The sequence below is a fragment of the Corylus avellana genome, chromosome 2, assembly GCF_965113065.1.
Source record: "Corylus avellana chromosome 2, dhCorAvel1.hap1.2, whole genome shotgun sequence".
Lineage (NCBI taxonomy): Eukaryota > Viridiplantae > Streptophyta > Magnoliopsida > Fagales > Betulaceae > Corylus > Corylus avellana.
This window is the reverse complement of record NC_142491.1, coordinates 37,182,843-37,210,747: the sequence shown is the minus strand read 5'-3', so window position 1 is coordinate 37,210,747 and position 27,905 is coordinate 37,182,843. Positions and strand designations below refer to the sequence as shown.

The 27,905-nt window shown below is 35.9% G+C and overlaps 6 protein-coding genes across 8 annotated transcripts; 5 read left to right on the top strand and 1 right to left on the bottom strand.

The window, feature by feature from the left end:
• Positions 1 to 1,115: 1,115 nt before the first annotated feature.
• On the top strand, positions 1,116 to 7,273 carry BXL1 (beta-xylosidase 1). Its single transcript, XM_059597748.2, has 6 exons — positions 1,116 to 1,614; positions 3,128 to 3,409; positions 4,336 to 4,505; positions 4,665 to 4,762; positions 5,435 to 6,199; positions 6,291 to 7,273. The coding sequence occupies exons 1-6, from the start codon at positions 1,210 to 1,212 to the stop codon at positions 6,875 to 6,877; spliced, it is 2,307 nt and encodes a 768-aa protein (XP_059453731.2). The 5' UTR covers positions 1,116 to 1,209; the 3' UTR covers positions 6,878 to 7,273.
• Positions 7,274 to 8,997: 1,724 nt separating this feature from the next.
• Positions 8,998 to 12,729, top strand: LOC132167607 (cAMP-regulated phosphoprotein 19-related protein). 3 transcript variants are annotated; one of them, XM_088513790.1, is made up of 8 exons: positions 8,998 to 9,174; positions 9,262 to 9,331; positions 9,422 to 9,486; positions 11,789 to 11,851; positions 11,952 to 11,999; positions 12,099 to 12,161; positions 12,254 to 12,316; positions 12,520 to 12,729. In XM_088513790.1, exons 3-8 carry the CDS (start codon positions 9,433 to 9,435, stop codon positions 12,532 to 12,534), a joined length of 306 nt encoding a protein of 101 aa, XP_088369916.1. In that variant the 5' UTR covers positions 8,998 to 9,174; positions 9,262 to 9,331; positions 9,422 to 9,432; the 3' UTR covers positions 12,535 to 12,729. The 3 variants fall into 3 exon arrangements, with proteins under 3 accessions (XP_088369916.1, XP_088369914.1, XP_088369915.1); XM_088513788.1 differs by having other exon boundaries at positions 8,999 to 9,174; positions 9,262 to 9,326; XM_088513789.1 differs by lacking the exon at positions 9,262 to 9,331 and having other exon boundaries at positions 8,999 to 9,174.
• A 3,212-nt stretch (positions 12,730 to 15,941) lies between these two features.
• On the top strand, positions 15,942 to 21,066 carry PPR40 (pentatricopeptide (PPR) domain protein 40). Its single transcript, XM_059578495.2, has 5 exons — positions 15,942 to 18,121; positions 18,850 to 18,967; positions 19,057 to 19,132; positions 19,223 to 19,423; positions 20,647 to 21,066. The coding sequence occupies exon 1, from the start codon at positions 15,947 to 15,949 to the stop codon at positions 18,008 to 18,010; it is 2,064 nt and encodes a 687-aa protein (XP_059434478.2). The 5' UTR covers positions 15,942 to 15,946; the 3' UTR covers positions 18,011 to 18,121; positions 18,850 to 18,967; positions 19,057 to 19,132; positions 19,223 to 19,423; positions 20,647 to 21,066.
• A 1,165-nt stretch (positions 21,067 to 22,231) lies between these two features.
• Positions 22,232 to 23,170, top strand: LOC132167077 (major allergen Pru ar 1). The gene is made up of 2 exons (XM_059577973.2): positions 22,232 to 22,479; positions 22,728 to 23,170. Exons 1-2 carry the CDS (start codon positions 22,296 to 22,298, stop codon positions 23,024 to 23,026), a joined length of 483 nt encoding a protein of 160 aa, XP_059433956.1. The 5' UTR covers positions 22,232 to 22,295; the 3' UTR covers positions 23,027 to 23,170.
• Positions 23,171 to 24,967: 1,797 nt separating this feature from the next.
• Positions 24,968 to 25,718, top strand: LOC132168074 (major strawberry allergen Fra a 1-2). The gene has a single exon (XM_059579148.2). The coding sequence runs from the start codon at positions 25,109 to 25,111 to the stop codon at positions 25,595 to 25,597; it is 489 nt and encodes a 162-aa protein (XP_059435131.2). The 5' UTR covers positions 24,968 to 25,108; the 3' UTR covers positions 25,598 to 25,718.
• A 328-nt stretch (positions 25,719 to 26,046) lies between these two features.
• LOC132167933 (Glycine-rich protein family) lies at positions 26,047 to 26,969 on the bottom strand. Its single transcript, XM_059578980.2, has 4 exons — positions 26,877 to 26,969; positions 26,712 to 26,806; positions 26,392 to 26,617; positions 26,047 to 26,279 (listed from the first exon to the last, which is right to left on the bottom strand). The coding sequence occupies exons 1-4, from the start codon at positions 26,953 to 26,955 to the stop codon at positions 26,164 to 26,166; spliced, it is 516 nt and encodes a 171-aa protein (XP_059434963.2). The 5' UTR covers positions 26,956 to 26,969; the 3' UTR covers positions 26,047 to 26,163.
• Between the last annotated feature and the right edge of the window lie 936 nt (positions 26,970 to 27,905).

Genomic DNA, 27,905 nt, shown 5'->3' with positions numbered 1-27,905 from the left:
CCCAAATTTTTCTGGCCTTTCTGAATAACTCTAACCAAACTTGGTTTCCTGCATTTATTTGATAACGAGGTTTCAGAAACAGTCAAAAATCTTGACTTATTTTCTATGACAAATTATTATTATTATTATTATTATTATGGCTGGTTTTCTCGCTATCTTGATTGAAGATTTCAACCAGAAATTGGTGATAGAACATAGAAGCATCTCATCGCGAGAGACCAGCTACCATGTCCTTTCATTTGGAATATATCCAACTATAAACTAGTTTATAGTTAATTTCATACAAACTTATCTAATAAAATGATATGTGTTTTATTGTTATTAAAGGAACATATGAGAAGCACATGTTATTAAAAATATATATATATTTTCACATGTTATAGGACACATGTCACTTTGTTAGATGAGTTTGTATAAATTAACTACTAACCAGTTTGTAACAAATTTGTGTCCCCTTATGTAGGTGTAAATTAATTACGGTTGAATTTGTCAGCTAAATTAAGCTTGATGATCTTTCAGTTAGTTTTTCTTATCTAAGCAGTTTGGTTGTTTAATTCGGTAATTCTTGGACAAAAATTTGCTACAAATCAGTTTGTAGCAAATTCATACAAACTAATTTAATAAAGTGACATATGTCCCTTAATTAGTATTTTAAAAAAAAAAAAAAAAAACATATGAGAAACACATATAAGAAAAACACGTGTTTCTCACATGTTAAGGGACACATATCATTTTATTAGATTGGTTTATATAAATTTACTACAAACCAATTTGTAGCAAATTTTTGTCAACGGTTCTTATCATTTTTAACCAACCGAGCATGCATGCTATATTAAGCATCACATTAATTTAATTAGTAAGTAATTATTGATTTAGTGCTGCTAACATGAGACAAACAGATTCGCTTGTCCGTGAAGTACTTTATGCGCTTAATTTATCGTAACTTTTTTCTTATACTTTTCCCCAACATCATGGCTAATCTATTTGTTTACTTCCTTATACTAGCTAGTCCGAGTGAGTGCGTGTTATACTCACTCATCCACTCGCTGAGTCACTCGTGACTCATCCATCTGTTCTGTATTATAACATCATCGACGTGGAAACCCAATCATGAAATTCATTGCAGCTAGCCTAGCTTCCTCTATATATACACAAGTTATCCAGAAGCCCAAACCAAGCCATCTCGATCTCTATCGTTCTTCCTCCCATATGGCTTACAAAAATGGGCTGCAAATTCTCTCCCTCGTCGCCCTTTTATGCGTCTCGTTTTGTGCGATTGAAGCAGCGCGCACGCCGTTCGCATGCGACCCGAAAAACGGGCTGACGAGGAGCCTGAAGTTTTGTAGGACGTCGGTGCCTATACATGTGAGGGTGAGCGACTTGATCGGACGGTTGACGCTTCAGGAGAAGATTAGGCTGCTTGTGAACAATGCCATCGCTCTGCCTAGGCTCGGCATCCAGCGCTACGAGTGGTGGTCTGAGGCTCTTCATGGGGTCTCCAATGCTGGCCCCGGTGTTGTCTTTGGTGGCGCCTTCCCTGGGGCCACTAGCTTCCCGGAAGTCATCACCACCGCTGCTTCCTTCAATGAGTCACTTTGGGAGGAAATCGGACGGGTAAGTATTCATCTGGGCAATAATTCCAAAATAAAACAGTTAAAATAAACTGGGTATATTATATTATGAAAATATTCTACCCAAATATGATAATATAGGAAGAAACCTATACATATATATATTTACTTTTCTATGCCGAAAGACAACAAAAAGTAGGTTTCTTTTTTGTAATTGAAATTCTGTGTTCGTAGCTTGGGGATAGTTGGAACTTGGACCCGTGAAAAAGTCTAAAAAGGTAATTTGGTACAGTCTAGGATTACTAATGGTCACAAATCGTACGTGTAATAACGTGTCTACGTTTGAAAAGAATAAAAGAGAATTGAACTATTGAAGCATGTAAAATGTAAATATATATATATATGCTTGGTTTTTTTTGTCGTAAAGCATATGGCAATTGTTTCATGATATATCTCTGCTTTCAATAACGTTATCATGATTTGGGAAATTTCCCAATAAACAACATATTCAACGACATTGTCTATCGACCGCCCATGCAAATTGTCGTTGATATTGTTTTTTCATGATAAGTCTTTGATGTCATTATATATGAACACTTTTTTGCATGTCTATATAGTACTCTTAACTACTTTTATTATTATTATTATTATTATTATTGTAATTTGTTAAAATATTAAAATTTAAAATGATAATTAAAGTTTTCTACCAACGACTACGAGATATTTATTTATTTTGTACGATTAATATTTATATATGCTTAAAAACAAAGCTAGCTAGCTATCTAACTAATCAATTAATATAAGCGACAATAATAATGCATGAAAAAGAATTGTGGAGAGGGAGTCAGCCCGCCCACCAGCAGCCATAGAAACGTGGTAATGAAGCGACCTCAGAGTGGGGACTGAAAATGATCCTTTCAGCACAGATTATCGTAAGGTTAATGCACAAACAAGATTAGGGCATGTTATGGGTCCCATCCCATGCGATGGGGATCGGAGATGCCTCTATATATGGGTATCAAATTCAAAATTTGCAACTACTTATTAATCAATGGGGCTGTTTGTGCCAAATTAACCAACAAAATTAATTGATTCCATTTTTTTGACAAACGATCGATAAGACGTACTCGATCATCCATTTTTTTAATCTAAAAATTAATCTTCAATTAATTAGTTCTATTTATATCCATGCAGTTTGTCTTTACTCAAATTTAAACTAATTTCTATATATATAATTATAAGATCGGTTGGTGTCTTTGATTAATTTAGTTGTAGGAAAAAACAGAAAGAAAAAAAATGATTAATTAATAGTGGTCTTTTATTGGAAATTTTGCAAGAATTATTGAGAGTGATGCCATCCTAGCTAGCTAATTATAGACTCGACTATATATGCTAAGAGCTCCTCCTAAAAGCTCAATTATATATATACACCACAATAATTTGGTAAAGTTTATTAGAATATCTTTTTTGGTTTTCTAAAAAAAAAATTAAAAAAAAAAAATCATCTAAAAGGTTTTGTCAAACGAACTCAAAATAGTTGGTGTGCATATATGCAGGTGGTGTCAGATGAAGCGAGAGCAATATACAACGGAGGAACAGCTGGTTTGACATATTGGAGCCCTAACGTTAACATACTCCGAGACCCTCGATGGGGTAGGGCGCAAGAGACACCGGGCGAAGACCCGACTTTAGTCGCAAAATATGCTGTCAGATATGTCAAAGGACTCCAAGGTAATGGAAATGGAAACCGGCTTAAAGTTGCTGCATGTTGCAAACACTACAGTGCCTACGATCTTGATAATTGGAATGGGATCGACCGCTTCCATTTCAATGCCAAGGTAAACCAATTAATTTTCAACCTCTCTAATTAATTCTAATCAAAAAGAATATAATTGATGGATGCAGTTGTTTTACAACTAATTGAAATGACTTTTATGCATTTGCTTGCACGGAACAAATACCTAGCATTCAAACCATATATAGATTAATTCTCAAGTGGAAATAATAATAAATAAATAAAATTAGGACTATCCAATCTTAATAAGCTGTGGACCCAATAGAGGAAGTCGTTTTCTTTAGCTGTTAGAGTGGAAATAATTATATATAAATAATTAGGGGTACCCCATATGGAAAAATTAAATGCAAAGCAGCCTTTGAAATTAGTATGTTTTGACTTATGGTTCTAATTGGAATTACCGAATTAGCCCCTAATAGAATGGACATTAATTAGGTTGAAAGAAATTATATTAAATTGGTATTTGTCTTTAAATCATGTAATTTACGTGTATTTTATATGAAAATAACATACTTTAAAGATAAATATTAATGTAATGAAGTTGTTAATTAACCCTCTCATTTTTAAAAGTCCACTTAACCTCCTTAAACTAACACTCCAATGACAACCTACCTCCCATACTATCAATTACGACAATTTACTTCTCAAACTACAAAAATAATGACAATGTATCCTCTAATGTTAGCAAAATGACGAAATTACCCTTATAAAATTTTCAATAAGACAAAAATACCCTTAAAATTTTGAAAAAAAATTAATTTTTTGTTTTTTGTTTTTATTTTAATAAGGGTAATTTCGTCATTTTGTTAAAATTTGGGGTACATTGTCATTATTTTGGTAGTTTGATGGATAAATTGTTGCAATTGATAGTTTGGAGGGTAGATTGTCATTAAGTTGTAGTTTGAGGAAGTTAAATGGACTTTACCCTATAATTATTTAGTTAATAAAAGGTTAATTTGTTTTGTGCAGGTGAGCAAGCAGGACTTGCAGGAGACTTATAACGTGCCATTCAAGGCATGTGTGGTGGAAGGGAATGTTGCCAGTGTAATGTGCTCATACAATCAGGTCAACGGAAAGCCCACTTGTGCTGATCCTGATCTGCTTAAGAAAACTGTCCGTGGAAATTGGGGCCTAAATGGGTGAGTCCTACCAGCTTCGTGTAGGGGCCATCACACTGGATTTTAACCTTGTTGATTTTGATTAATCTCGCTACATGGACGGCTCCTGATTTTTGGCATCATTAACTGATAATCAACTTTTTTTATTTTTTTTTTTATTTTTTTAATGCACCCAAACAGCTACATCGTGTCGGACTGTGATTCTGTAGATATTCTATATAGCAGCCAACATTACACGGCCACACCAGAAGAAGCAGCTGCAGATTCAATCAAAGCAGGTTAGTGATAAAAGAAACCATGGGCTTAAAATCCTAATTATCATTTTTTTTTTTTTTTGGTTGGATTTAGGCAACCTCACTTGAAAGGGTACTTGGACTCCACTTGTTCGGGTTGATGTTTGGACGGTCTGAGCAAGTGCTTTCTTTCGTGAGCTTGAGTACCTTTTTTCGTTAGTTTAAAATCACGCTTTTTATCTATCAAATAGCAATGTTAAATACATTTTCTTTTTTAATTTTACCCAAAAAAAAAAAAAAAACACTCTTAGAAGAACTAATTATTCGGGCTTAACTAAAGGTGTGTTTGGGATTGCGACTTCGTAAGAATATGTTTTTAAAAGATATCGCAAAATATAAGGTGTTTGGTATTGTGATTTAAAAAACACTTAATATAAAATATGAAAAAAAAAAAAAAAAAAAAAAAAAAAAAGATCTACGATTTCTATAAGTAGGCTAGAGGGTGCTTATTTGAAAAAAAAAAATATGAATTCAAACCAAAATCACGATTTTGCATAACAAATATTTGATAAAAAAAAAATACTTTTAGCATGTTTTACCAAATGTCTTTACGATTTTAAAAAGTAGTGAATTTAAAAACGCAATTTTTAAAATCACAATCCTAAACGGATCCTAAAGTATAATCGGGTGTTAAAAGGGCTACGTGTGATTTTGCAGGCTTGGATTTGAACTGTGGACCCTTCTTGGCTTTGCACACAGAGCAGGCCATAACAAGAGGCCTGCTGAGTGAGGTTGACGTTAACAATGCCTTAGCAAACACAATTACGGTCCAGATGAGGCTCGGAATGTTTGACGGCGAGCCATCAGCCCACCCGTTTGGCAACCTCGGCATAGGGGACGTTTGCACCCCAGCCCACCAAGAGCTAGCCCTTGAGGCCGCCAGACAGGGCATCGTGCTGCTTAAAAATCAAGCCTCGTCGCTGCCACTTTCCACCACTCGCCACCGGACTGTAGCAGTCATCGGGCCCAATTCCGCTGTCACCGTTACGATGATAGGAAATTACGCCGGTGTTCCATGTGCTTACACGACCCCGGTACAAGGCATTGGGAAATATGCTAAGGTCATTCACCAGGATGGGTGCGCCGGCGTTGCCTGCAATGACAATGGGAATTTTGGAGCCGCGGAGATTGCAGCCCGGCATGCTGACGCTACTGTTTTGGTGATGGGACTTGACCAATCCATTGAGGCAGAATTCAGAGATAGGGTGGGGCTGCTCTTGCCAGGACACCAACAAGAGCTTGTTTCAAGGGTGGCGATGGCCTCCAAAGGCCCTACAGTGCTGGTGTTGATGAGCGGCGGGCCTATTGATGTGTCTTTCGCTAAGAATGATCCGCGTATCAGTGCCATACTGTGGGCTGGCTATCCTGGCCAGGCTGGCGGAGCTGCCATTGCTGACATTTTGTTTGGTAAAACCAGCCCAGGTAATTCAACACCTAGCTACTTTAATTGCACTAAATTTGGCTGAATTGACAAGATGGCTAATGCTCTCGTTGTGTTTGTTGTATTGTCTAGGAGGAAAACTGCCGATGACATGGTACCCACAGGAGTACCTAGCGAAGGCGCCGATGACAAACATGAACATGAGGGCAGACCCATCAAGTGGCTACCCTGGCCGAACCTACCGGTTCTACAAGGGCCCTGTAGTGTTCCCTTTTGGCCACGGCTTGAGCTACACAAAATTCTCCCACAAAATAGCCCAAGCTTCGAAAGTGGTTTCACTACTCATCACCAACCCCCGTGCCTTGACAAACTCGACGGATGTCATGGCCAGGTACACCAACTGCAACGCACAATCACTAGATCTTCACATTGATGTAAAGAACACAGGACTATTGGATGGGTCTCACACGCTTCTTGTATTCTCAATCCCTCCTACTGGGCGGAGCTCCGCCACCAAGCAATTAGTAGGCTTTAGTAAACTTCATTTAGCGGCAGGGTCTGAGCAACGTGTCAGGATCGGCATTCATGTTTGCAAGCACCTCAGCATCGTTGACGAATTTGGAAATCGAAGAATTCCAATGGGTGAACACAAACTTCAAATAGGACATATTCAGCATTCCATTTCAGTCCTAGCAAATCTACATCAGATCAAATCTTAATAATCATCAAAAGTCGGCGGCTATATTTCTTGCCCGGAACTCCTTTTCCGGTGAACCGCTAAGAAAAGAAAAAAACCCACCACAATGTCCAAAAGTGGACATGATTTTAAGATAATAACAGAACAAGAAAGAACAAAGTCGGATTTGGAATATTTATCAGTTTTCTAATTGTAAAATAAACGTTAGTCCTCAGTCGGTTTCCATTTCTTAAGACATATATGATTGGAAAGAAAAAAAAAAAAGGAAGACATGTTTAATAAATTAATAGCCTAGCCTAAGGTTGCGTTTGGCAATCTTAATTTGGTTTTAGGATTTGAATTTCATGTAAAAAGATTTGGAATATTGAGAATCCTATTATTGGGATCATGTATGCAAATTGAAGTATTTGAAATTGTATTTAAGATCTTTTTCGCCTAAGAACAAATAGTTAGGTCCTCAACAGCTAGCTCAATCGGTCGGGACTATCACGCTTAATGAAACAGAAGTTACTAGTTCAAATCTCCATTTCTTCTTGTGCATACATGTAAAAAAAAATGGATAATAATAATAATAATAATATTTAATATTTAATATTCCGAATTTAAGGAAGTATCTAACAACCGAAGACATTTGGTTTGTTGGGTGTCATTGACCATATATGGTGACGAGGGTTTAGAAACGTCATGATTTGCCACGAATTCATTTGGTTTTAACTTTTCGAGCAAAATAAATATATATTTTCTCTAGACAGTTAGAAGTAATTAATAGGATTAAATTGAGGCCGGATGGTTAGGAAACATAGCATTTAAATTTAATAATTTTTCTGGTCAGTGGTTCTTTCAAAATTTCCATTTTTTTTTTTTTTTTTAATATTTCTCTTCTTGGTTGGTAGTGATTATGGTTGCTAAACTATTAAATTAATTATGAAATTAGTGCAAAAATATATATTTTTAATTCCTCTAAATCCTACATTTTTCCTCCAACGATGTTGAACAATATGCATAAAGAAAAAACCTTAAGATCCAGGTAGAGAGAGATCACAGAAAGAATCATGAATGCTTTTAAAGGAGTTGATTTTGGATCTAACTCAAAACAAAATTTCCGAAATAATTCACCCTTGATATATGTTTTTCCATTGTGTCTATAAAGTACTTTCCTTCTATTTTACAGCTTTGTTTGACATGATATTTTTAGAGGTAAACAGCTTTAAAGAAGAAAAAAAAATTCACAAAATGCTTGCATATCATTTGATAAGCTAAAAGTGTCTCAGTTTTCATTAATTTTGTGAAGTGAATTGTAATTCTAGTTGACTTTTGGGTAATCATTAAAAAATTACCTCCCAAAGCAGCTGAGACGTTTCCTATATTATTATTAATTATTTTTTTTTGAAAGAGTTTCCTATATTATTAAAACAAACTAAACCCTTTCAAACTGATCCTAAATCCAAGAATATCATATAAATCAATAAATTACTATGTAGAAACCCATCATCACATTATCTCATGTATTATGCAAAAAAATTAAACTAATTAAAAAAATAATAATTTTAAACACACCCGCTTGTAGAAGGAAACATGATCATCTAAATGAACTGGATATTATCCCGTTAGTTATATTGGAGGTGTATTTTTGCCCTTTTCAATATAACTAACTGAATATTATCCAGTTCAAATGAAATAGAGAAAAACTAATTATGCTGAAAGAAGAAAAATACGGATGAAAGGTGTCGATACGGGAGGGTACTTGTCGCGGGACAATCTGTACGGTCTGGGTTTTAGATGACCAACTGGTGGTGATATCTTAATGGGCACAAAACCATAAACCATAACACCTCTATTTTTAAAAAAAATATTCATTGTATTTAATTTAATTTATATTTTCCAATCTTTGTTTGTTGGGTTATAATTTATAGTCTCCTACCCCATAAGTAGTCCAGTCGGCCACCCCCTCTAAACCTCACTCTCACCCACCCCATTTTTTTGTTTGTGAATAATTTTCAAACTTCCATTCATCATCAATGAAATAGGTAGATAGATAGATAGATTTTATTTCCAAATTTAATTTTTTTCTCTCTCTCTCCCTCTCTCTTTCTCTCTCTTTCTATATATATAGATATATATTCTCTTTTTTATATCTTAGCCTCCCACATCACATATCTAATCTTCTACATACATATATTCTTACCTTAGCCTCTCACTCAACCATACCCCCTTCTTTCATCTCTCTCTCTTTCCATTGGCTCTTTCTCCTTCTTCTTCTCCTTTTTCCCACTTTTGTGTCTCTTCCTCTTGCATCTCCTTCTTTTCTCCTTCTGCAAGGTAATGTAAAGATCCCCCTCTTATCTTTTTCTCTCTTGCTTGCTTTTTTTTTTTGGTCTATAACAGTAACCCTCTGCCCACTTACAGTCGTCGGTGCTTTCTATCTCTCTCTCTCTCTCTCTCTCTCTCTCTCCTCTTCGGAGTACCACATCGTAAGGTTTTGTTATTTGCATTATAGTGGAAGAATCTTAAGGGCAATTTCCATTTCTTCCCACCTTTAATTAATGCCGGTGAGTTATTTTAACAGGACGAGCTGAGATGGCGGATTGCAGCAGAGGAAATGGAGACTATTTTGCTTCCCAAAACCAAGAGGTACGTGAAGCTCTTGATCACGTTTTTTTTTTTTTTTTTTTTTTTTTTTTTTTTTTGGTGTGCGCGTGTGGTAATCTCTTCTTGTATACATTAGTATAATATATAATGTCATTATTAATGCAAATAATTAAAATATATATGAACAAAGGCCAGGGAATGATCCTAATGACCCAAACCAACCACCCATCAATCTCAACCGTTAATTCGGGGGTGACTTGTTGAATGACACACATCTAACTGCCATGATTCATGACCAAATGCACGTGTACGGTCCACCATATATATTCTTTCACCCATATGATTACTTTTCAAATTGATTGCAGATTTCCTTTTGGTGTCAGATTCTGTGTTTCTTTTGTTATTTCTCGTTTCTTGTGTTAATTATTAAGGAAGACACTTGTCTTCACATTCTTTTGACGCTGTGTTGAGTCGTTCAATTTTAATTTGACTCATTTAATTAAATAGATTAGACTTTTTAATTATAATCTGTTAAATTTGTATTGTATTCTATTTAAATTTATAGATTATGTTAAAAATTGTCAACCCTAATATTATATGTCGATTAGATTGTATCGAAGTATGAGTATAAGACTATATAGATTAATTATAATTTAACTTATTAAATTAAACGGATCAAACTTTTCAACCCTAATTCATTAATTTTATATTAATTTCGTATTAAATTTATGAGTCGTACTAATTGTGAGCCCAAAACATGAATTGATATTTTGTTGGAATTGGTCTAAAATGAGGGGCCGTGAATCTATGCAAGATACTTGTGGGTATCCAAAATAGGGATGGAAAAATCAAACACCCACTTTGGAATGATATTTCAAATGGGTCCCAGATCTAACGGTTAGTAATAGGACACGACACAATACAAGTTTTAGGCTATATAGATTAGAAGTGTTATACATGGGATATTCTCTTTGATTGTCGGCAGAATGTGCAATAGTGAATAGACAAGTAACGTTAACTTTGACAAGACAAGCAAACTGGTTGTTAAGCTGTCAAATTATTCACGTGGACTTTGTTTTGGCAGGCAAATGACATTTCTAGAATCTAGAAAGACCCCAAACCCAACCTAATTACTTGTGATTAATTAGTTTTAAATAATTAATAATGTAATTTCAAAAGTCTGCCCTAATTGCCAAACTTGTTGCTGCCTTTTGAATTCTTCAAAAGTAGGAATTAAGTTTTACCAAATCTTAATGGATCATCCTCATCCCTTTACCAAATTGTTGCTGCCCTTTTGATTAGCTTGACTTTCAAGGGATTTTCCTCTTCTAAACTAGGAATTAAGTTTTACCAAATTAGTTTGGCCAAATGAATTACTGACCAAATTCTTTTGATTTCTGGGAAAGGTAGAATTTTGCCGATGGGATTAGGGCGTTCCCATTATATATATATATATATATTAACCTATTTTCATTATTCTAGAAGGAGAGAATCATATTGATTTTTTATTAATTTTTTTAATGCATTGTTGAGCTTTCAGTGCTTAACAAATTTGCTGAACGAGAAATAGTTCTTTGTATTATGGTATTCATCTCCACTAAGTTGACATGCTCAATCCACCAATTTTTTTTTTTTTTTTTTTAATCAATGGGAGATGGAGACGGACGGGAGATAGATGCCCGAATGTAAAAAAGCATTTATATTTTGTTAAGCTCTATAACAGCTGGTCAATTCCTTAACCAAAGTGGCTAGTGGAAATGGATTTTTTTTTTTTCCCCTACAAAATTAGCCAAAATAATATTTGACTATTCTGACTAGCCCCAATGTGGATGCTGGAATAGTAAACAATTTTTAGTACCCATCTTGGAATTCTAATTAAGTAAGGTTAAATTCTCCAAAACCCTAGTCAAGTCAATGTAATACAATTAGTGGAACAATTCAATGTATGAAAATTAAGTTCTTTGCTCATAGTGGGGACTTTGTTTTGGTGATGCGAACGAGCATTTACTTTGATAATGAAAGGACACAAAACAAGTGGAGAGAAAGAGAAAAGTAGACTCCATTGAAATTTACAAATAAATTGCATGTACAATATTTTTCAATTTGGTTGTACATGAATAAATATTTATTTCCACTTCTCGTTAAATCCGCCCAATTTCTGACCAAAAAAATAGTACTGGGCTTCTTTCAACTCCTTTGCTTATGACCGTAAACCATTAAAAACGAATTAAATAAGTATTATTAATAATGGTTAATGGTTAATGGTTAATTAAGTTGACCAAAATCTGTGTAAATGCCTTCTAATATTCATGGAACACTTTTAATTGGGGTGAATTATCCACAGGCAGCATCCACAGGGAAGAAGTACGGTGAACTGATGCCAAAGAAAAAGCCATTGATTTCAAACGTAAATTAACACCTCCAAATTCCCACTATATAATTATTAATTCTATCATTTTCTACAGAAATGTTCTAAAATTACTATTATTTTCCTTCCATGCTTGTAGGATCATGAACGTGCATTCTTTGATTCAGCAGACTGGGCATTATGCAAGGTAATTTTTTTTTTTAATTATTTATTATTATTATTATTATTATTATTATTATTATTATTATTATTATTATTTTACCTTATACGTATATTTGTTGTACAGCAAGGTGCTGGAGTAAATCAAAAATCAACAGCGGCAGTAGAGACCTTGCAACCAAAACTACAGGTATTATTTATGAATATTTTGACTTTGATTGATACATATATAAATATAATTATAGGTATTTTCTAAGATTAATGGTCTTACAAAATCTGCAGAGAACACCGCACCAACAACTACCCCCAAGGAGACCTGCTTGTACATCCGGTCGGGATGGCGTGGTGAGTTTTTGAAGGCAATACTTTTACGAGCAATTATAAATACTCAACTGTTAACTACTAGATTGATGTGACAGTGCCTATCAGCCTCGATCCAATGACTGATGGGTACAACCACGTCAACCCAGTGGTTAAAAGATTTGTCTGAAAAAAAAAAAAAAAAAAACATTATATTAACAATTTTGTGTTTGGTTGTGGATGTGCAGGGAGAGTGGAAGTGATTAGATCAGGGGTTAAAGAAGTTGTGTGATCATATGTTGTTACAAAAAATGTGATTGGAACATAAATGGCATACATGATACATTGTTGAATTGGGCTGAACGCTTTATATATGTCTATCAGCTTCTAATAAAAAAGTTTTCATTATGTGGGAAATGTTAATGTTGTAATATATGCTTCATTTGTGCTTGGTTCAATGCTAAAATACAGAAAGAAAATGCACCAATTCCCTCATGTTTGGCCCCCATTTTCTCTCTTGGTATTTTTTCTATCCTATTAATTTTTAAAATTATTATTAAATTTATGGGTCCATTTGTGAAACATGGCTCACAAATCTAATGAATTTTGAGTATAGCATGACTATGGAGTCATGCTCTAAAAGTGTATCATGCTTAGGTCACGAAACCCGTGATAGAATTTTGTCCATTTGTTTGTATTTATGCCGTAAAATGAAGTCATGGACAAGAAAGATGAAGAAAATGACTCATCACCTGAAAAAGAAAAAGAAAAAGAAGTCAATAAATACATAATAGCAGCCCATGGGAAAAAAGAAAAGAAAATAAATAAACATATAGTAACAAGTTGGCTGTCAATTGTCACCTTAAATCCATAAGAAGTTGGCCGTCACTTGCCGCCTAATCTTCAGGCTATATAGTCTTCATCTTCTCAAGATTCACTATTGTTAACATGTTTCACCATATGTTTTTTTGATTTTAAAATGTAGTAATTTAAAAAATATAAATTTTAAAAACTACTTACTGAAATCACAATTCGTAACGGACCCTAAGATAATAAGACAAAGACAGTATCGTGGGTGAGTTTTGACTTGATTATGGAGTGGCTGTTTTGGTAGTGGGTAACCCTTTTGTCGACTCTCGAGCTCCCATGGGTCATGGTCATCCCTAGCTACACCCTCATTGTCTTTCTAGAGTTTGAGTCTGGCACAGGCCCAAAATCTGAATTCTAAATGGGCCTAAAGATTAAAAAACCCATTGTTTTTCCACAACCTCATGACCAAAGATGGGCTTGGAAGCTAGCAAAATATTGGAGCCGAGTAACATATAGGGACTGCATTTGCTCTTGGTTGTCACTTGGGAGGGCTGGCAAAACAAGTATTTGCCATGACCTGTTTACGACCCATTTATCTTATGCATGTTTTTTTATAATAAAGTTTATCTAAGCATCATAAATAATAGTTAGATGCATAGGATAAACATGTACTTGTTTATTTGCCAGGTACCTATTTTGCCAGCCCTACTTGGAATATAGATCGGGATTTGAAAAAAGCCGATCTACTCTCCCCTATTGATCTCGCTGCCAAACGCACCTATCCACCTTCCTCAGCGGCTCTCCAGCTTCCTGTTGCCTTAAGCCAATCCTCGATCCGCCATCCACGCACTGGCGTGTGAATCCCACACGCCCCCCAACCGCCTCTTCTTCACCGATGCATCTATTTTGTGTGGTTATTTTTCTGTTGTAGTTTTTATGATGCTTTTCCATATTTTCTATACTTTCTGTTGGTTTTTGCTGTATTCTATGTTTTCTGTGGGTTATAGTATTTCTGTACTGAAGTGGTTTGATTTTGTAGGAGAGTTTTTTGATGCTGGTGGTCGTCCTTCAATAGCTCTATCTCGGTTCTCTGCAGTGCCTTCCCTGTAACAACCATTTAATAGAGGTTGTTATCTTTACCGCATATGTTGTCTTTACCCCATATGACTCTTCACCGAGTTCTTTTATAATTGTCATCGCCTTGTGTGGCCCTAAAAAAAGCTTTGCTTGTTTATGGTTCTTCTAGGATCATAGATGAAACCATTGCTTACTGTTTGGTCATTTTGGACCTGTCCCTTTATCTGTACTGCAATTTCTGTTTGGGTTTTGGTGTCGGAGTGCGCACCCGTTTGTTGTTGTTCGATCACTGTAACCCGCTTTCCCTGATTTGATTAACAAAAAAAAAAAAAAAAAGGGGGGACTGCATTTGTGTAAATACTTATCCCGGAGGTGTGGCCGAGTCTCTTGGAGCGAAAACTCGCTCGACCCATTTGAGTACACATACAGAAATACCCATTTGAGTGCACATACAGACATACTCACCCCACCGCTGGCGACCCTGTTGTTGGAGACGGCCGGAATAGCAAGACTAGTGTTGGAAAATATATAGGCAAAATAGGACTTTAATGCTCGATCCCAACAATGATGTTTTTATAAAGTATTTCATATTTGTGCTAAGGGAATCTAACAATACCGTTTTCATGATACATTGAAGCCTCAGAGTTACTCTAGAATAGCATTTTCTGTACTACGTAACAAGAGAAAGATAACATAAATGCTATTGGATCGTGTATATGAATATAACCAAATGGTCATATTCATAGTCATTTTGTACTCGAAAAACATTTGATTTAATGGTCACGAATTATAATCACAAAATCTAACTTAATAGACACCTTAAATAGTATATTAATTCATTCTAAAAGGCTAGAAAACGATCTAAATTTTCAATAATTTCGCAATCAGGTTTTTGTATTCGATCATGATGCATCGATTAATTAGAACTCCTCAATTGCTCATCGCACCGATCCGCAGGTGCAAAATGTGTCTTATAGCTCCAAAAGCCAATTGTTTCAACTTGTGACGTAAGTAGCGTTGTTGCTGTTAAGTGGTTAGCGTTTTCCTTCTTCATCACTCAATTTATTGTTAAAGTGAAGAAGAACATTTACATTAGGCTGGTCAAAATAACCAAAATGTAACAAAAATCGCTCCACGTCTAGCTATCCATTTTTGCTAAGGATTTGACTAATTGCTAGGGTACTCAACAAAATAGCTCAACCATGCATAAGTAATAATAATAAAAAAGAATATTAAATCAAAAACTAATTAAAATCTTTGTATCTAGCTAACGTGTGGGGACAAACTTTTTTTCCATACACTTCAAAATTTTGATTTCCCCCCTAAAATGGATTGAGTCGATTGACATATAAGATGTAAATCTTTGAATCAAATGCACTTAATACTTTTAGATTTTTTTTTTTTAAAAAAAAAAAAAAAAAAAAAAAATTGTTTCTTGTAAATTTTTTTTTCTTAATATAATCCAACAACTAGGTCCAATAGTGACCACAACGGGTTTGATCTCACCTGGGTTTGGCTCGAAAGGCTTTGAATGGCTCTGAGTTTGCTGTGTTGGCTTGTTTTCTTGAACCAGTAGCTGCTGTGCCGCCATGGCTGAGCTTGGTCCATGCAACTTCAACTGCTAGGCTTCCACGACGTCGTTTAGCTCAAAGATACCGAAGTTAAATCTGAACCGTCAATTTTTTTTTTTTTTTAACTGGAGATGTCCAGTGCTTTTCTCAGCAGGATATAAGCCGGATCCTTTATAAGCGAAATGGCCTGCATTTGGTTGATGGTTTGGCGAGGGACATGAGGGGGCTATCTTCCTTAACTTCCAGGGCTTCACCTGCAATCAGGAATCTACCTGAAGAAGCTTGCAATAAGAAGACACTTCAGAGGGATACCCCATCAAAGGCCAAATCCAAGAAAGTCGCTAATCAAGCTCGTTCAAACAACTTTGGAGCTCTTTCAAGAGGTAACCGTTCTCCTCTAAACTCTCAGTCGAGGTATCCCAAGTCGGTTTACATCTCAAAGTCTCCCATTCCAGTTGATAAACGCACATTGAGTGCTAAAACGATTGATCACCAATACGTTTCTCAATCTTTATCGAGAAAGGACTGGTTTTTACTGCTAAACCACGAGGTTAAGGCGAGGAGGATAATTTTGAATCCTCAGTCTGTAGTGAGTGTCTTGCAAACTCAAGAAAACCCATTACACTCTTTGAAGTTTTATATCTGGGTTTCGAATATCGACCCGTTATTCGCAAAGAATCAATCGGTTCGAGGTGTCTTAGCTAACACCCTTTACCGGAAAGGTCCGGTTGTTCTGTCTGTTGAATTGCTTCAGGAAATTAGGAGTTCTGGTTGTCGGGTAACAGAAGACCTACTTTGTGTATTGATTGGTAGTTGGGGAAGATTGGGGTTGGCAAAATATTGTGCTGAAGTTTTTGGCCAAATTTCGTTTTTGGGTCTTAGTCCAACCACAAGGTTGTATAATGCGGTGATAGATGCATTGGTGAAAGCCAATTCGCTTGACTTGGCGTATCTGAAGTTCCAACAGATGGCGGCTGATAATTGCAATCCTGATAGGTTCACATATAATATCCTAATTCATGGAGTTTGCAAGATTGGCGTGGTGGATGAGGCACTTCGTTTGGTCAAGCAGATGGAGGTCTTGGGATATTCACCAAATGTATTCACGTATACAATATTGATTGATGGATTTTGTAATGCCAAAAGGGTTGATGAAGCCTTTGGGCTTTTAGAGACGATGATGGAGAGGAATGTGAGTCCAAGTGAAGCTACTATTAGGTCATTGGTTCATGGAGTGTTTCGTTGTGTAGCCCCTAGTAAGGCTTTTCAGTTATTGTCAAGATTTGTGGAGCAGAAGCCTGTCTTCTGTAAATTAGCTTATAATACTATTTTGTATTGTCTCTCGAATAACTCTATGGCAGGAGAGGCTGCCAGGTTCTTAAAAGATTGTGGAGCAAAAGGTCATTTGCCTGACAGTTCAATGTTTAATATCACGATGGCTTGTCTGATAAAGGGATTAGATTTGACTGAGACGTGTGAGATATTTAGAAGTTTTATAGATCGAGGCGTGAAGCCAGGGTTTAGTACTTATCTTGCCCTAATTGAATCTACATACAAGGTGGGAAGAAGTGAGGATGGGAATCAATTTTTGGATCAAATGGTCAAGGATGGACTTGTTTCCAATGTATTTTCTTATAACATGGTAATTGATTGCTTCTGTAAAGCCAATAAGATGGACAGGGCGTCTGAGACTTTCAAAGACATGCAGCATAGAGGAATTGATCCAACCCTTGTCACTTACAATACCCTTATTAGTGGGTATTGCAAGGAGGGAGAGATAGGTAAGGCGCGAGAACTGTTGGCGACGCTTTTAGAACATGGTTTTAAGCCTGATCTCTTCACATTTAGTTCAATAATATATGGTCTTTGTCGAGTACACCAACTTGGTGATGCTTTTGATTGTTTCACTGAAATGGTTGAGTGGGGTATCCCTCCAAATGCAGTCACATACAATATATTGATCCGCTCTTTGTGTGTCACTGGCGATGTTGCTAGATCAATGAAACTTTTAAGACATATGCAAGCCAATGGAATAAGACCAGATACCTTCTCGTTCAACGCTCTTATTCAAAGTTCTTGCAGGCTGAATGAGGTTGAGAAAGCTGAGAACCTTTTTGCTTCCATGATGAGACTAGGTTTGAATCCTGATAATTATACATACAGTGCTTTGATCAACGCTTTGTGCAAATGCGGGAGATCACTTGAAGCTAAAGAGATGTTTCACTCCATGGAAGCAAATGGCTGTGTTCCTGATTCTTACACATGTAATTTAATTTTGTAAACTCTGGTTCTGCTGGCCCACTTTGAAGAGGTTCGGAATTTGGTAAAGAAATGTAGTGAGAAAGGAGTTTCTTTGAAGTCCAATCACAACTTGTAGAACTGGGCTATTACGGTTCGTCTAATCTTCTATATTTAATTTCTATTAGACAAATTGCACTGGTCCCTGGTAGGATATGCATGTTGAGCTGTTGAAATTATGTCTTTAAGCAATTTTCTATAAATATATCAAGCCTTTTAAATTTATCTGAACTTTAAGCTCCACTATTCAGGCATTCCCTTCTATTGGGTTATTCTCCTTTTCTTTTTTTTCTTTTTTGTGGGATCGTGAATCCGTTAGGCATACGTATTTTATCTGTTATTCACGAGTTGACATTAGTGAGGTGTTCAACTTGTTAAAGAAAAGAGAGAGTGGTTTAAACATATCTGCCATTCATAAATCAACATTAGCCCAATGAACAAATAGTTAGTTGGATACCTGGTGCTAAAATAGGTGTAGAATCTATCTTTTGGATTATCCTCGTGCTATCTTCTTTGTTCAAAATCTGTGTTTTACTCAATTGAAATAGAGTGATATTGTTTACAAGTACTCCCTTGCAAGCACATAAGATATTGGCATTGTAATTTTGTCACAGTGCAATGTGGGTTGGAGTTATGTGATATCAATGGCTGTATGTGCCTTGGTGACCCGTTTTTGTTATCAAGATTTCTTTGAATTAGGGATGTGAGTATATTTGGGTAGCAATCCAGTTCTATATTGATTTTGTAATTCCTTTTAGCATCAAAATCGATGAAAATCATCCAAATAATGAATGAAGTCTGTCTCTTGTTTCTCTTGTGCAGCTTGAATCTGGTTGCTTTGGTGATGGCTGAAACGATTTGGGAACTGTTTTCTAGGTCTGGTGTCATTGGAGGAGAAGAATGCTGTAGATATGTATATCATACTTCTTAGATATTCCATGTAAGGAAAGAAAATTGTTGCGGTCATTTCCCATGTTGCTGAAAATGGTATTGCTACATATGCATGAGCTTATTTTTGACTCTTTGCAGTTTGGTGTCTGAAACAGAACCATTTGATCAAGATTACCAGGTTCTGCATCTGAAAGAGAGAACACGATACAAGAAGGTGAGGCATACTATTCTATCTTTACTTTTTCTTAAATGTGGAATATATGGTGGGGCATGTGTTCATGCAGTTTTCATGTTTGCATTGTAGAGATTGTTACCAGTACTAAATGAGCTTGAATCTTTGAAGCCATAATTCCAACATCGAGTGGATGAACTGAACAATGCCCCTTCTGGAGCTAGATTGTCTCAACTTGATGGCTCAAAATCGGCTTCATTTGGTTCGGAGACATCTTCTTTGGAGTGGTCTGCTGTCAATAAAAATTCTTACTCGAGTGTTGATATTAAGCGGGTATACATCAAACTGCTCCTCTGATAGCATGTGAAATTGGTAACTGATAATCGGAATGCTAACTCTTCTAGTGCTTAGGAAGCTTTCTTTCAGTTTCTTTCTTTACTTCTTCAACTGGCGTCTCAGTCACAATGTTGTTTCTTCATAATGTTCTTTGTATCTTATATGGAGTTGTAGGAAGTTTCATTTTTGTCATATACCTTCAGTCAATTTGTTTTTGTTTTTCCTAATATTTCTTGCTCTTGGTGTAGAATTTTCAATTTGTTAAATGTAATTTTTTTTTTTGTTTTTGTTTTTCCTAATATTAAAAGCTGAAGTGTCTCTTAAACTGCTCTGTATGTTAGTAAACTATGATTGTAAATTGAAATATGGCTGTTGCATATTTTGCTTATTCTCTTAAACTACGACTTAGGAGATTGTACCTGAACTTTGTTTGGTTGGTCAATTGTAAAGGAGAGAAGGCAGTCGGTTGAGGCATTGTTTGTGCTTACTTGACTTATGAGTTAACTGAATAACAAGAATAACACTGGCTGCATACTTATTTTATCTATTACTGGGAAGTTTATGATTTCTTGTCTGTTTGTAAGTCTGCTTCTGATTACTCCCTTCAAAGCCAAAAAGTCTTCTCCTGTGCCTTCTCTTTTGATTCTTCGTAGGAGACTTTAGAAACTAGTTTTAAGAGGAATGCATTGGTCTAGAAGGTTAAATGAATTGGGACTTGGTCATTGAATTGTGATTGATAGTTAATTTGGGAATAACTATTTTAAAACTCAATTAACAATATCCAAAAGACTTATGCTTTATGTAAAAACTCCAACTCGGATAATTAGAATTTGCTGTTTGTAGGCTTCCTCCACTCCCTCCACCTTTGAAACTATCCAAGAAGAGGTTTTTATCACTTTAATAAGAGTGATTGAAGGAAAAGTCTGGGAGATTAAGTTTGTTAAGTTGCTGAATGTGTATTGTCTGGCATCCCTCTATTTTGGAAGAAGTGTGCATCTTGTGTTGGCACTGATTTCAATTGCTCGTGTTTGCATAATTATGGGGACCCAAATCAATGCTGAAGATTATGATCCCAAATTGAGGTTTTTGCTTTAGATTTTAGGTTCTGATATCAAAGCTTCCAAGTTTAACAAGCATACATTGATGATATCCTTTCTTTGGTTCACTTATCTGAATCTTTTTTCTGCCTTATTTTGCTTTTCTTTTGTTTGGTATTGCAGACCAGAGATGGTTGTAGGATGGTACCATTCGCATCCTGGGTTTGGATGTTGGCTCTCTTGAGTAGAGATAAATACGCAGCAGGTTGTGTAGATAATTCTTATGTATTTCTTTTTCTTTTCCTTTTATTTTTTCTGCTTGAGGGGGGGAGCAAGAGAGGAAGAGAAAAAAAGAGGGAGGGGGATTATTAGTGGATTTATCTTATTACATTGGATTTCTTCTGTCAGTGCTTTGAAGTAAAGGGTGATGTGTGCCATCTATTCGGATTTTTCTGGCTTAAGCTCATATTTTATATGAGCAGATTTGAGGTGGTTATAACGCCAAGTGATTTAATTCTTTTTCCATGTCAATGGAGATGAGATACCTCTGCAGACATAATCAAGTTCAATGTATCAGATTTTAGTGAAGAATGAAGACAAGGATTAAGTGCGAATCCACAATAATTTCTCTTCTTAATTGTGATTCTTTCTGTCAAAAAAAAAAAAAAAAAATCCAATTTTTTCATAACATGTCCATTTAATTGATTTAATTGATTCAAACATACGGTTTTTTGTTGGTAAGTGTCACACGTAATTTAACGGATCATAACCCATAATCTCACCTTATCTTCCTTCATTCAGAAAGAAAGAAATACAGTCTTAGGCTTTATTTGTTTCGACATAAAATGATTTTTGAAAAATATTTTTGGTTTGACCGATAATTTTTCTTTAATTTTTGTGAAATGATTTTTATTTTTGAAAACCGTAAATTATTTTTCGAGTTTGAGTTTCTAATTTTCAAATGAACATATCTAACCAGAATGTTGTCAGGATTCCACTGAAAGATGGTTGGGACTCTGCATAGGACTCGGCCTGAACATCGATGAGACATTGTTGGGACCTTAATGGAACCCGGATGGTACCCTATTGGGACCTAGTCGGGACATCGCTAGGACCTCGCCGGGACCCGATCATGACATTATTATAATTTTAAATTTAATATGATTGAATACAAATAAAAATAAATAAAAAATATTTGTAATTTTTCGTTTTCGTCAAATGCCTAAAAAAACTTTTTCAGCGAAAAATAATTTCCGACGAAAAACATTTTAGTCAAACCCTACTTGCTTCGAGGTGCACGGCTAGACAAAATAAATACCATGACTTATGACGGTTACCACATTTTCCCAGCTATTTAAGAATGGAGTTGTTTCATTATTATAAGCTTCCTGATTCTTTCTTTTCTGTTGCAGAAACTTGTAAGATGCACCCACCCACCTAAAAAAGTAATGAAATGCAAGTTTCTGTAAACTAAACAAGGCTTTTTGGGAGAGCAAAAGATCCAAGCTTTTTGTATGCTTGTCCAGAAATGTTGCAAGATATGGGCTTTCTCCGGCACTTGTAATAAACTAATTACGCCAAAATAATAATAAAAAAAAAAAAACAAAAACACAACAAAACATGAAAGGGACAAGATCTAAAATCATAATGTGCCACAGAAAATACAGGTAGGTAATTATTTGATGAGACAAAATCCAACTACCTGCTGAGTTAGATGTAGCAAAACTTGCACAAAGTAGCATCTTCTCTATCTATAAATATCACCATTGTTGTGCACCATTCCAATCAGTCCTGCATTTTCTACCATCTCTAAATTCTGAATATATTCGATCATGGGTGTTCACACTCTAAGTGATGAGGTCACTAGCCCCATCCCAGCACCAAAGCTGTTCAAGGCCTTGATCCTTGATGCTGACAACCTCCTTCCCAAGCTCCTGCCTCAGGCCATTAAGAGTATCGAGACAGTTGAGGGCAATGGAGGGCCTGGAACCATCAAGAAGATCACCATCGCTGAAGGCTAGTTGCACGTTATATTCATTTTCACTACTATATTGCCATACAACTGAAATGACATGACAGTGAAAATAACAATTTACTAAATAACATTATTATTTTTTATTTTTTATTATTTTTACAACTACTAATCCAATGGTTAATTTGTACTGTCATATTATCAAGTTGTATGACAGTCTACTAAATGATATTATTCTATTCCAAAATGGATTGAGCAAAGTGTTTGTAATTGTGTCTCCCTCTCTATGCAGGTACCCACATCAAGCACTTGAAGCATAGGATTGATGCAGTAGACGAAGAGAAATTGACATACAGTTACACACTGATTGAGGGTGATGATTTGCTGGACAAGTTTGAATCAATTTCTTATGAGATTAAGTTTGAGTCTTCTCCTGATGGGGGAGCCAAATGTACAAATTTTAGCAAGTACCATCCTAAACCAGGGGCCCAGATCAATGAAGAGGAAATGAAGGCAAGCAAGGAAAAGGGCTTGGCTGTTTACAGAGCTATGGAAGCCTACCTCTTGGCCAATCCTGAAGCCTATGCTTGATGTTTCCTTATTGAGACACTATATATGTATCTTGTGTTCCTCAAAGTGTATTGAGTTTCTATGTCTTTGCTTTGTGGCACCAGATATGTTGGTGCCCGAGTCTATTAATTTATAAAATAAAAGGGATAATATAGTTTGGCTTCTTGGGCTAGCAATTATTTTTTATATAGTCCCATGAATTAACAAGTGTGACAATTAGATATATCAAACTACCATTTTATTGTGATTAAGTCACTTCGTTAGAATTGACCGTCTATTTAGATGTAAAAGTGAAATTTAACCAAAGTCTTCCGAAACTACTCTCGTTTTCATCCTTCAAAAACTAAATTTACACTTTATAATCATTAATCAATAAAAAATGACTTCAATAAATAAATAAACAAAGTTGAAATGGGGGTTCCTCTGGCCACCCCCAGTGCGTTGAGCCACCCCCCAGCCACCATGAGGTGGCTTGCTGTCATCGGCCACCATTTGGGTTTTAAGATTATTATTTTTTATTATTTTATTATTTTGGTTTTAAATATATGAGGGGTGTTATAGGAAAGTTAACAAAAAAGTGCTCATGTACATTTCCATCGAAACAAACGGCTGATTTTAATGGTAGAGCTTAGTTACAAAAAAATTGTAGTTTAGTGCATCTAAGTGTCACACATGTCAGTTCGTAGAGCTAAATAAAAATTGAATGTTAGTTCAAGAGGTCAACATATATGTATCCCAAAAAAAAAAAACTTCTATGCTATAAAAAATTGATTGAACATGCAAATATTAATAATTACGTAATGTTATTTAGTAGACTGATATACTAATAACATGCAAATATGCTTCATGTTTCCTTATTAACAATCGAATCCGTCCCCAAGGGGTAGCTCAATCGGCTGTGGACCACTCCTAATAAAGCGGAGGTCACTAGTTCGAATCCCCCCTCCCCCTTCCCTTGTGTAGACATGTCAAAAAAAAAAAAAAAAACAATCGAATCCGATAAAGAGTCACTCGTTAAGACAAAGTGTTAGATCTTGAGGGGTGAAGGCCACCTTCATGTCGAAGAGGTCGAACATGCTTATGATGATCCTCTGAAAATGTTAAGGATCCTTCGAACGGTTTGACAACATTGGATTTGCCGCAATACGACCCTTCTATGTTAACAGAAGCGGTTAGGGTCAAGGGAGATGGTGAGGGAGAATATAATAGCAAAGCTAATCCATTCCTTAAAATAGGATTGAGAGATATACTTTATAACTTAACATGATGTCCAAATTGATTTCTTAATATTTTCAAAACAAGACGGAGACTGAATTGACAATCCATCCGAATACTAAACAAAACACAACATGACAAATCCTCTGCAAGTTTTCTCGTATAACAAAATTGAGATTGTTGTTCTTCCGGATGGTAATATGGATGATTGCTTTTATGTTCTTCTAATTAGGCGGAAACTCCTATGGAAATAAACCGTACGTGTATATATATATGTGGGTGAAGATAAACACAACGCCGGCATGCCATGCACACCGGCCAATTTTTTTTTTTTTTTTTTTAATATTAAAAAATTTAAAAATAAATAAAAAATTGGTCTGACGTGCTTAGCATGCCGGTGTGCTGTGAATCATGCACGACCATATATATATATATATATATATATATATATATAAGAAAAAACATTTGTCTAAGTTTTCATTCTCATCCTGTGATGTATAAGTTTTCATTCTCATGCTGCCGGCAGTTGTCTTCAATGCACACGTTTCAGGGTTCATGGGATCCATACTCTGCTCATTGCATATTTATTAATTGATCTTCAAAAGACAGTTTAAACACGTAAGCCATTGAGATCCATACTTTTGTATCAATATATACAACTAACCTCGACAATGACGCCCTCTGCAAATTGTTATTAATCATATGCACAACAGGACAGCCCTCAGAACCAAATCGAAACAAGTTAATTGAGGAACAACAGCTTATAAAAACCACTTAATTCCCTTCCATTTTCACAGCCCAAGTTGAAGAAAAGAAATTCTAGATTCCAAGCCATCTCCTTCAAAATTAGTGCCTAGCTAGTTTCATTAATCCTCAAGAAAGGATATCATGGGCGTAATCACTTACACAGATGAGTACACCTCTCCTATCCCACCAGCTAGATTGTTCAAAGCCTTGGTCATTGATGCTCACATCCTCATCCCAAAACTCCTCCCACAGGCTGTTAAGAGCATTGAAATCATTCAAGGCGATGGAGGGGCTGGAAGCATCAGGCAAACCACTTTTGCCGAAGGTAGCCAATTTAGTACTGTCAAGAACCGAATTGATGAGCTGAATGAAAAAACTTATTACTACAAGTACACGGTGATCGAATTCGAAGGTGATGCCTTGGCTGACAAGCTTGAATTGATTGTTCATGAGGTTCAATTTGAGGCAACGGCTGAAGGTGGGAGTAAAAATAAGATGACAACCAAGTACCATACCAAGGATGACGTAGTGATCAAGGAAGAGGAAATCAAGGCTGGCAAGGAAAAGGTGCTGGGTATGTACAAAGTTGTGGAAGGCTACCTCATCCAGAACCCTGGCGCCTATGCTTAATTAATGCTAATCTCCAATCAGTCTCTTTTTTATACTGTTTAATGTTGTGGCTTTTGCCTTTGTCTTTGAATAATCGCCTTAATGTGGTGTGATAATAAGTCTCAATCACTAGTGAATAGTGATGGTGGACAACATAAACATGGCTGCTGTTGTTGTTGTTTCATGCTATATATAAAGCATTTCTTCATTATGAGAATGATGAATTCCCCGTCTACTTCTTCTATTCTAGTTTGTGTTGTCTCATAAGTGCCACTTTGTTATGACCCATCTACGCGGCACATATATAAATGCCCCAATACTTTGCTCTAAACCAGTTATAATTAATCTTTCTTTTCCTTTCTTTTCTTCTTCTCTTTTATTTTTTAAATTTTCTGAAATTTGCTTCACAAAAATTGAACTTTAAGATCCTTGTAATTACTTGTTTAATCTATATATTTGGGGAACACAATACAGTCTTTTCGGATTATAAAGCAAGAACTGGTCATGATCTATAACACTATTCATATTAGTATACATATCAAAGCCATAACCATAGCCCATGAAAGTGATTCATATTAATACACATATTAAATCAGTAAACCATGTCCCATAATCATCAATCCAAGCCCAAAGAGAATATGATTTACAGCCTTGTGTGCATTGCTTTCTTCAGCTTGAATGTGCTCAGCTACATCAAAGTTACCTGCAAAAATGCACCCTAGATTACCATATTTGCCGATTATCAAAAAGAAAAATAATTCTCATTTACGGCCGTAAAAAAAAAAAAAAGGCTTTATCAAACGAAACCTAGCTACCTCTTTCCGGGCCGTGGCCACAGGCTGCCGCAATCGTATCCCTAACATCCTGTATAGTGGCCTTGTTATAAAACAGAAAGTTAGTGAAGATGTTGTCAATGCAGTCTAGCACTAGGTTTGTCTCAGTCAGGCATGGCCCGCCACAGTATGCATCAGTACTTTGAAGAGGCACATTGAGGTTTCCTCTCTGAGACAATCTATAGGATTCTTCACAGCTACTGTAAATCTGAGGTTTTTGTTGAAATGGAATTAAACAAAACAAAACCAAAGTAACAATTGAGAAGTTTTAGTATCGAGCGGGTGTCACAGATATTGCTTACATATTTATTATTGAAACATAGCAATGCTTTGGCAGTAATTTGAGCCGGATCATACACTACACCGCCTGTTTGAGGCACTTCCTCATCTGCCCTCCCTGTCAAGGATTAGTGCAAAAGCTCAACACTTTAAAAATGAAAACTTATATATATATATTTGTTGCATACCTAAGTTGCCATAAAGAACAAAGACACAGCTAAGAGCTACTGCCAAAACCCAGAGTCTTATGGTGAGTAAGATTGCCATGACAGAAGCTTGTGGGCAATCTGAAATTTTGGAGGAGGAAAGGATGGTTTGGAGAGTCCTATATATACCAATGGATGGTTAGTTGCTAACATACTGTTCCTTTTCTAGAATGACCCACCTAACATATAATACAAATGTTGTGCATGAATTTGACACATGACCCATCTTTGACCGTTTGATTCGCATACTTTCTGAAGGATATATCTATATATTTATATATATAAAAGATGGCACTTTTTGTTTCTGATAGGGGAAGGAAATGGTGATCAAGTGAAGGAGGTTTGGTGAATTATATTGGAAAATTGGGAGTAAAATTGGGAGTAATAGAGACGACTAAGTGGGAGAGTGCAGTTGGAATGCAAGTCACCAACTATTACTTGCCAAGAACTTTCTCTTCATGAGTTAAAATCAAACCTAAATCATGCTTGCACTACAAGTTAATAAAAAGGTTGCAAGGCATGTTGCCGACATTTTATTCAAGAATTACAGAGGCCCACCAATCCTTGAAAAGGGATTATGCGCAAAAATGAGAAATAATTCAAATAGACTTTCACTGTAGGTTATCTACTGGCCAACTATTTCTTCGATTGATCCAATGTTACCAGATATCTAGAAAGCAGTTCTCAAATTGTTTGAGCCATCACAAAAGGAGCCAGATTTAAGCTGCACAAGAGAAACAAAAGACTTCTTCATATGTTACTCGGTTGATTTTTATTTTGATTTTTTCTATGCTAAACGGAATTACAAAATCAATATAGGCACTACTAAAAATACCAAGTTTAGTAATGCTTGAAATAGAGGCCTTTGAATAAAATGTGTTCATATGGGGACGTTTTACTGTGCAAACGAAACCACTAAAAATTAGGAACACTTGCACAGTACGAGTGCCCTTTTTTTTTCCAGCACCCCCTTTTCCGAAAGGGGACACTTGCAGAGTGTCAATCGCCCCT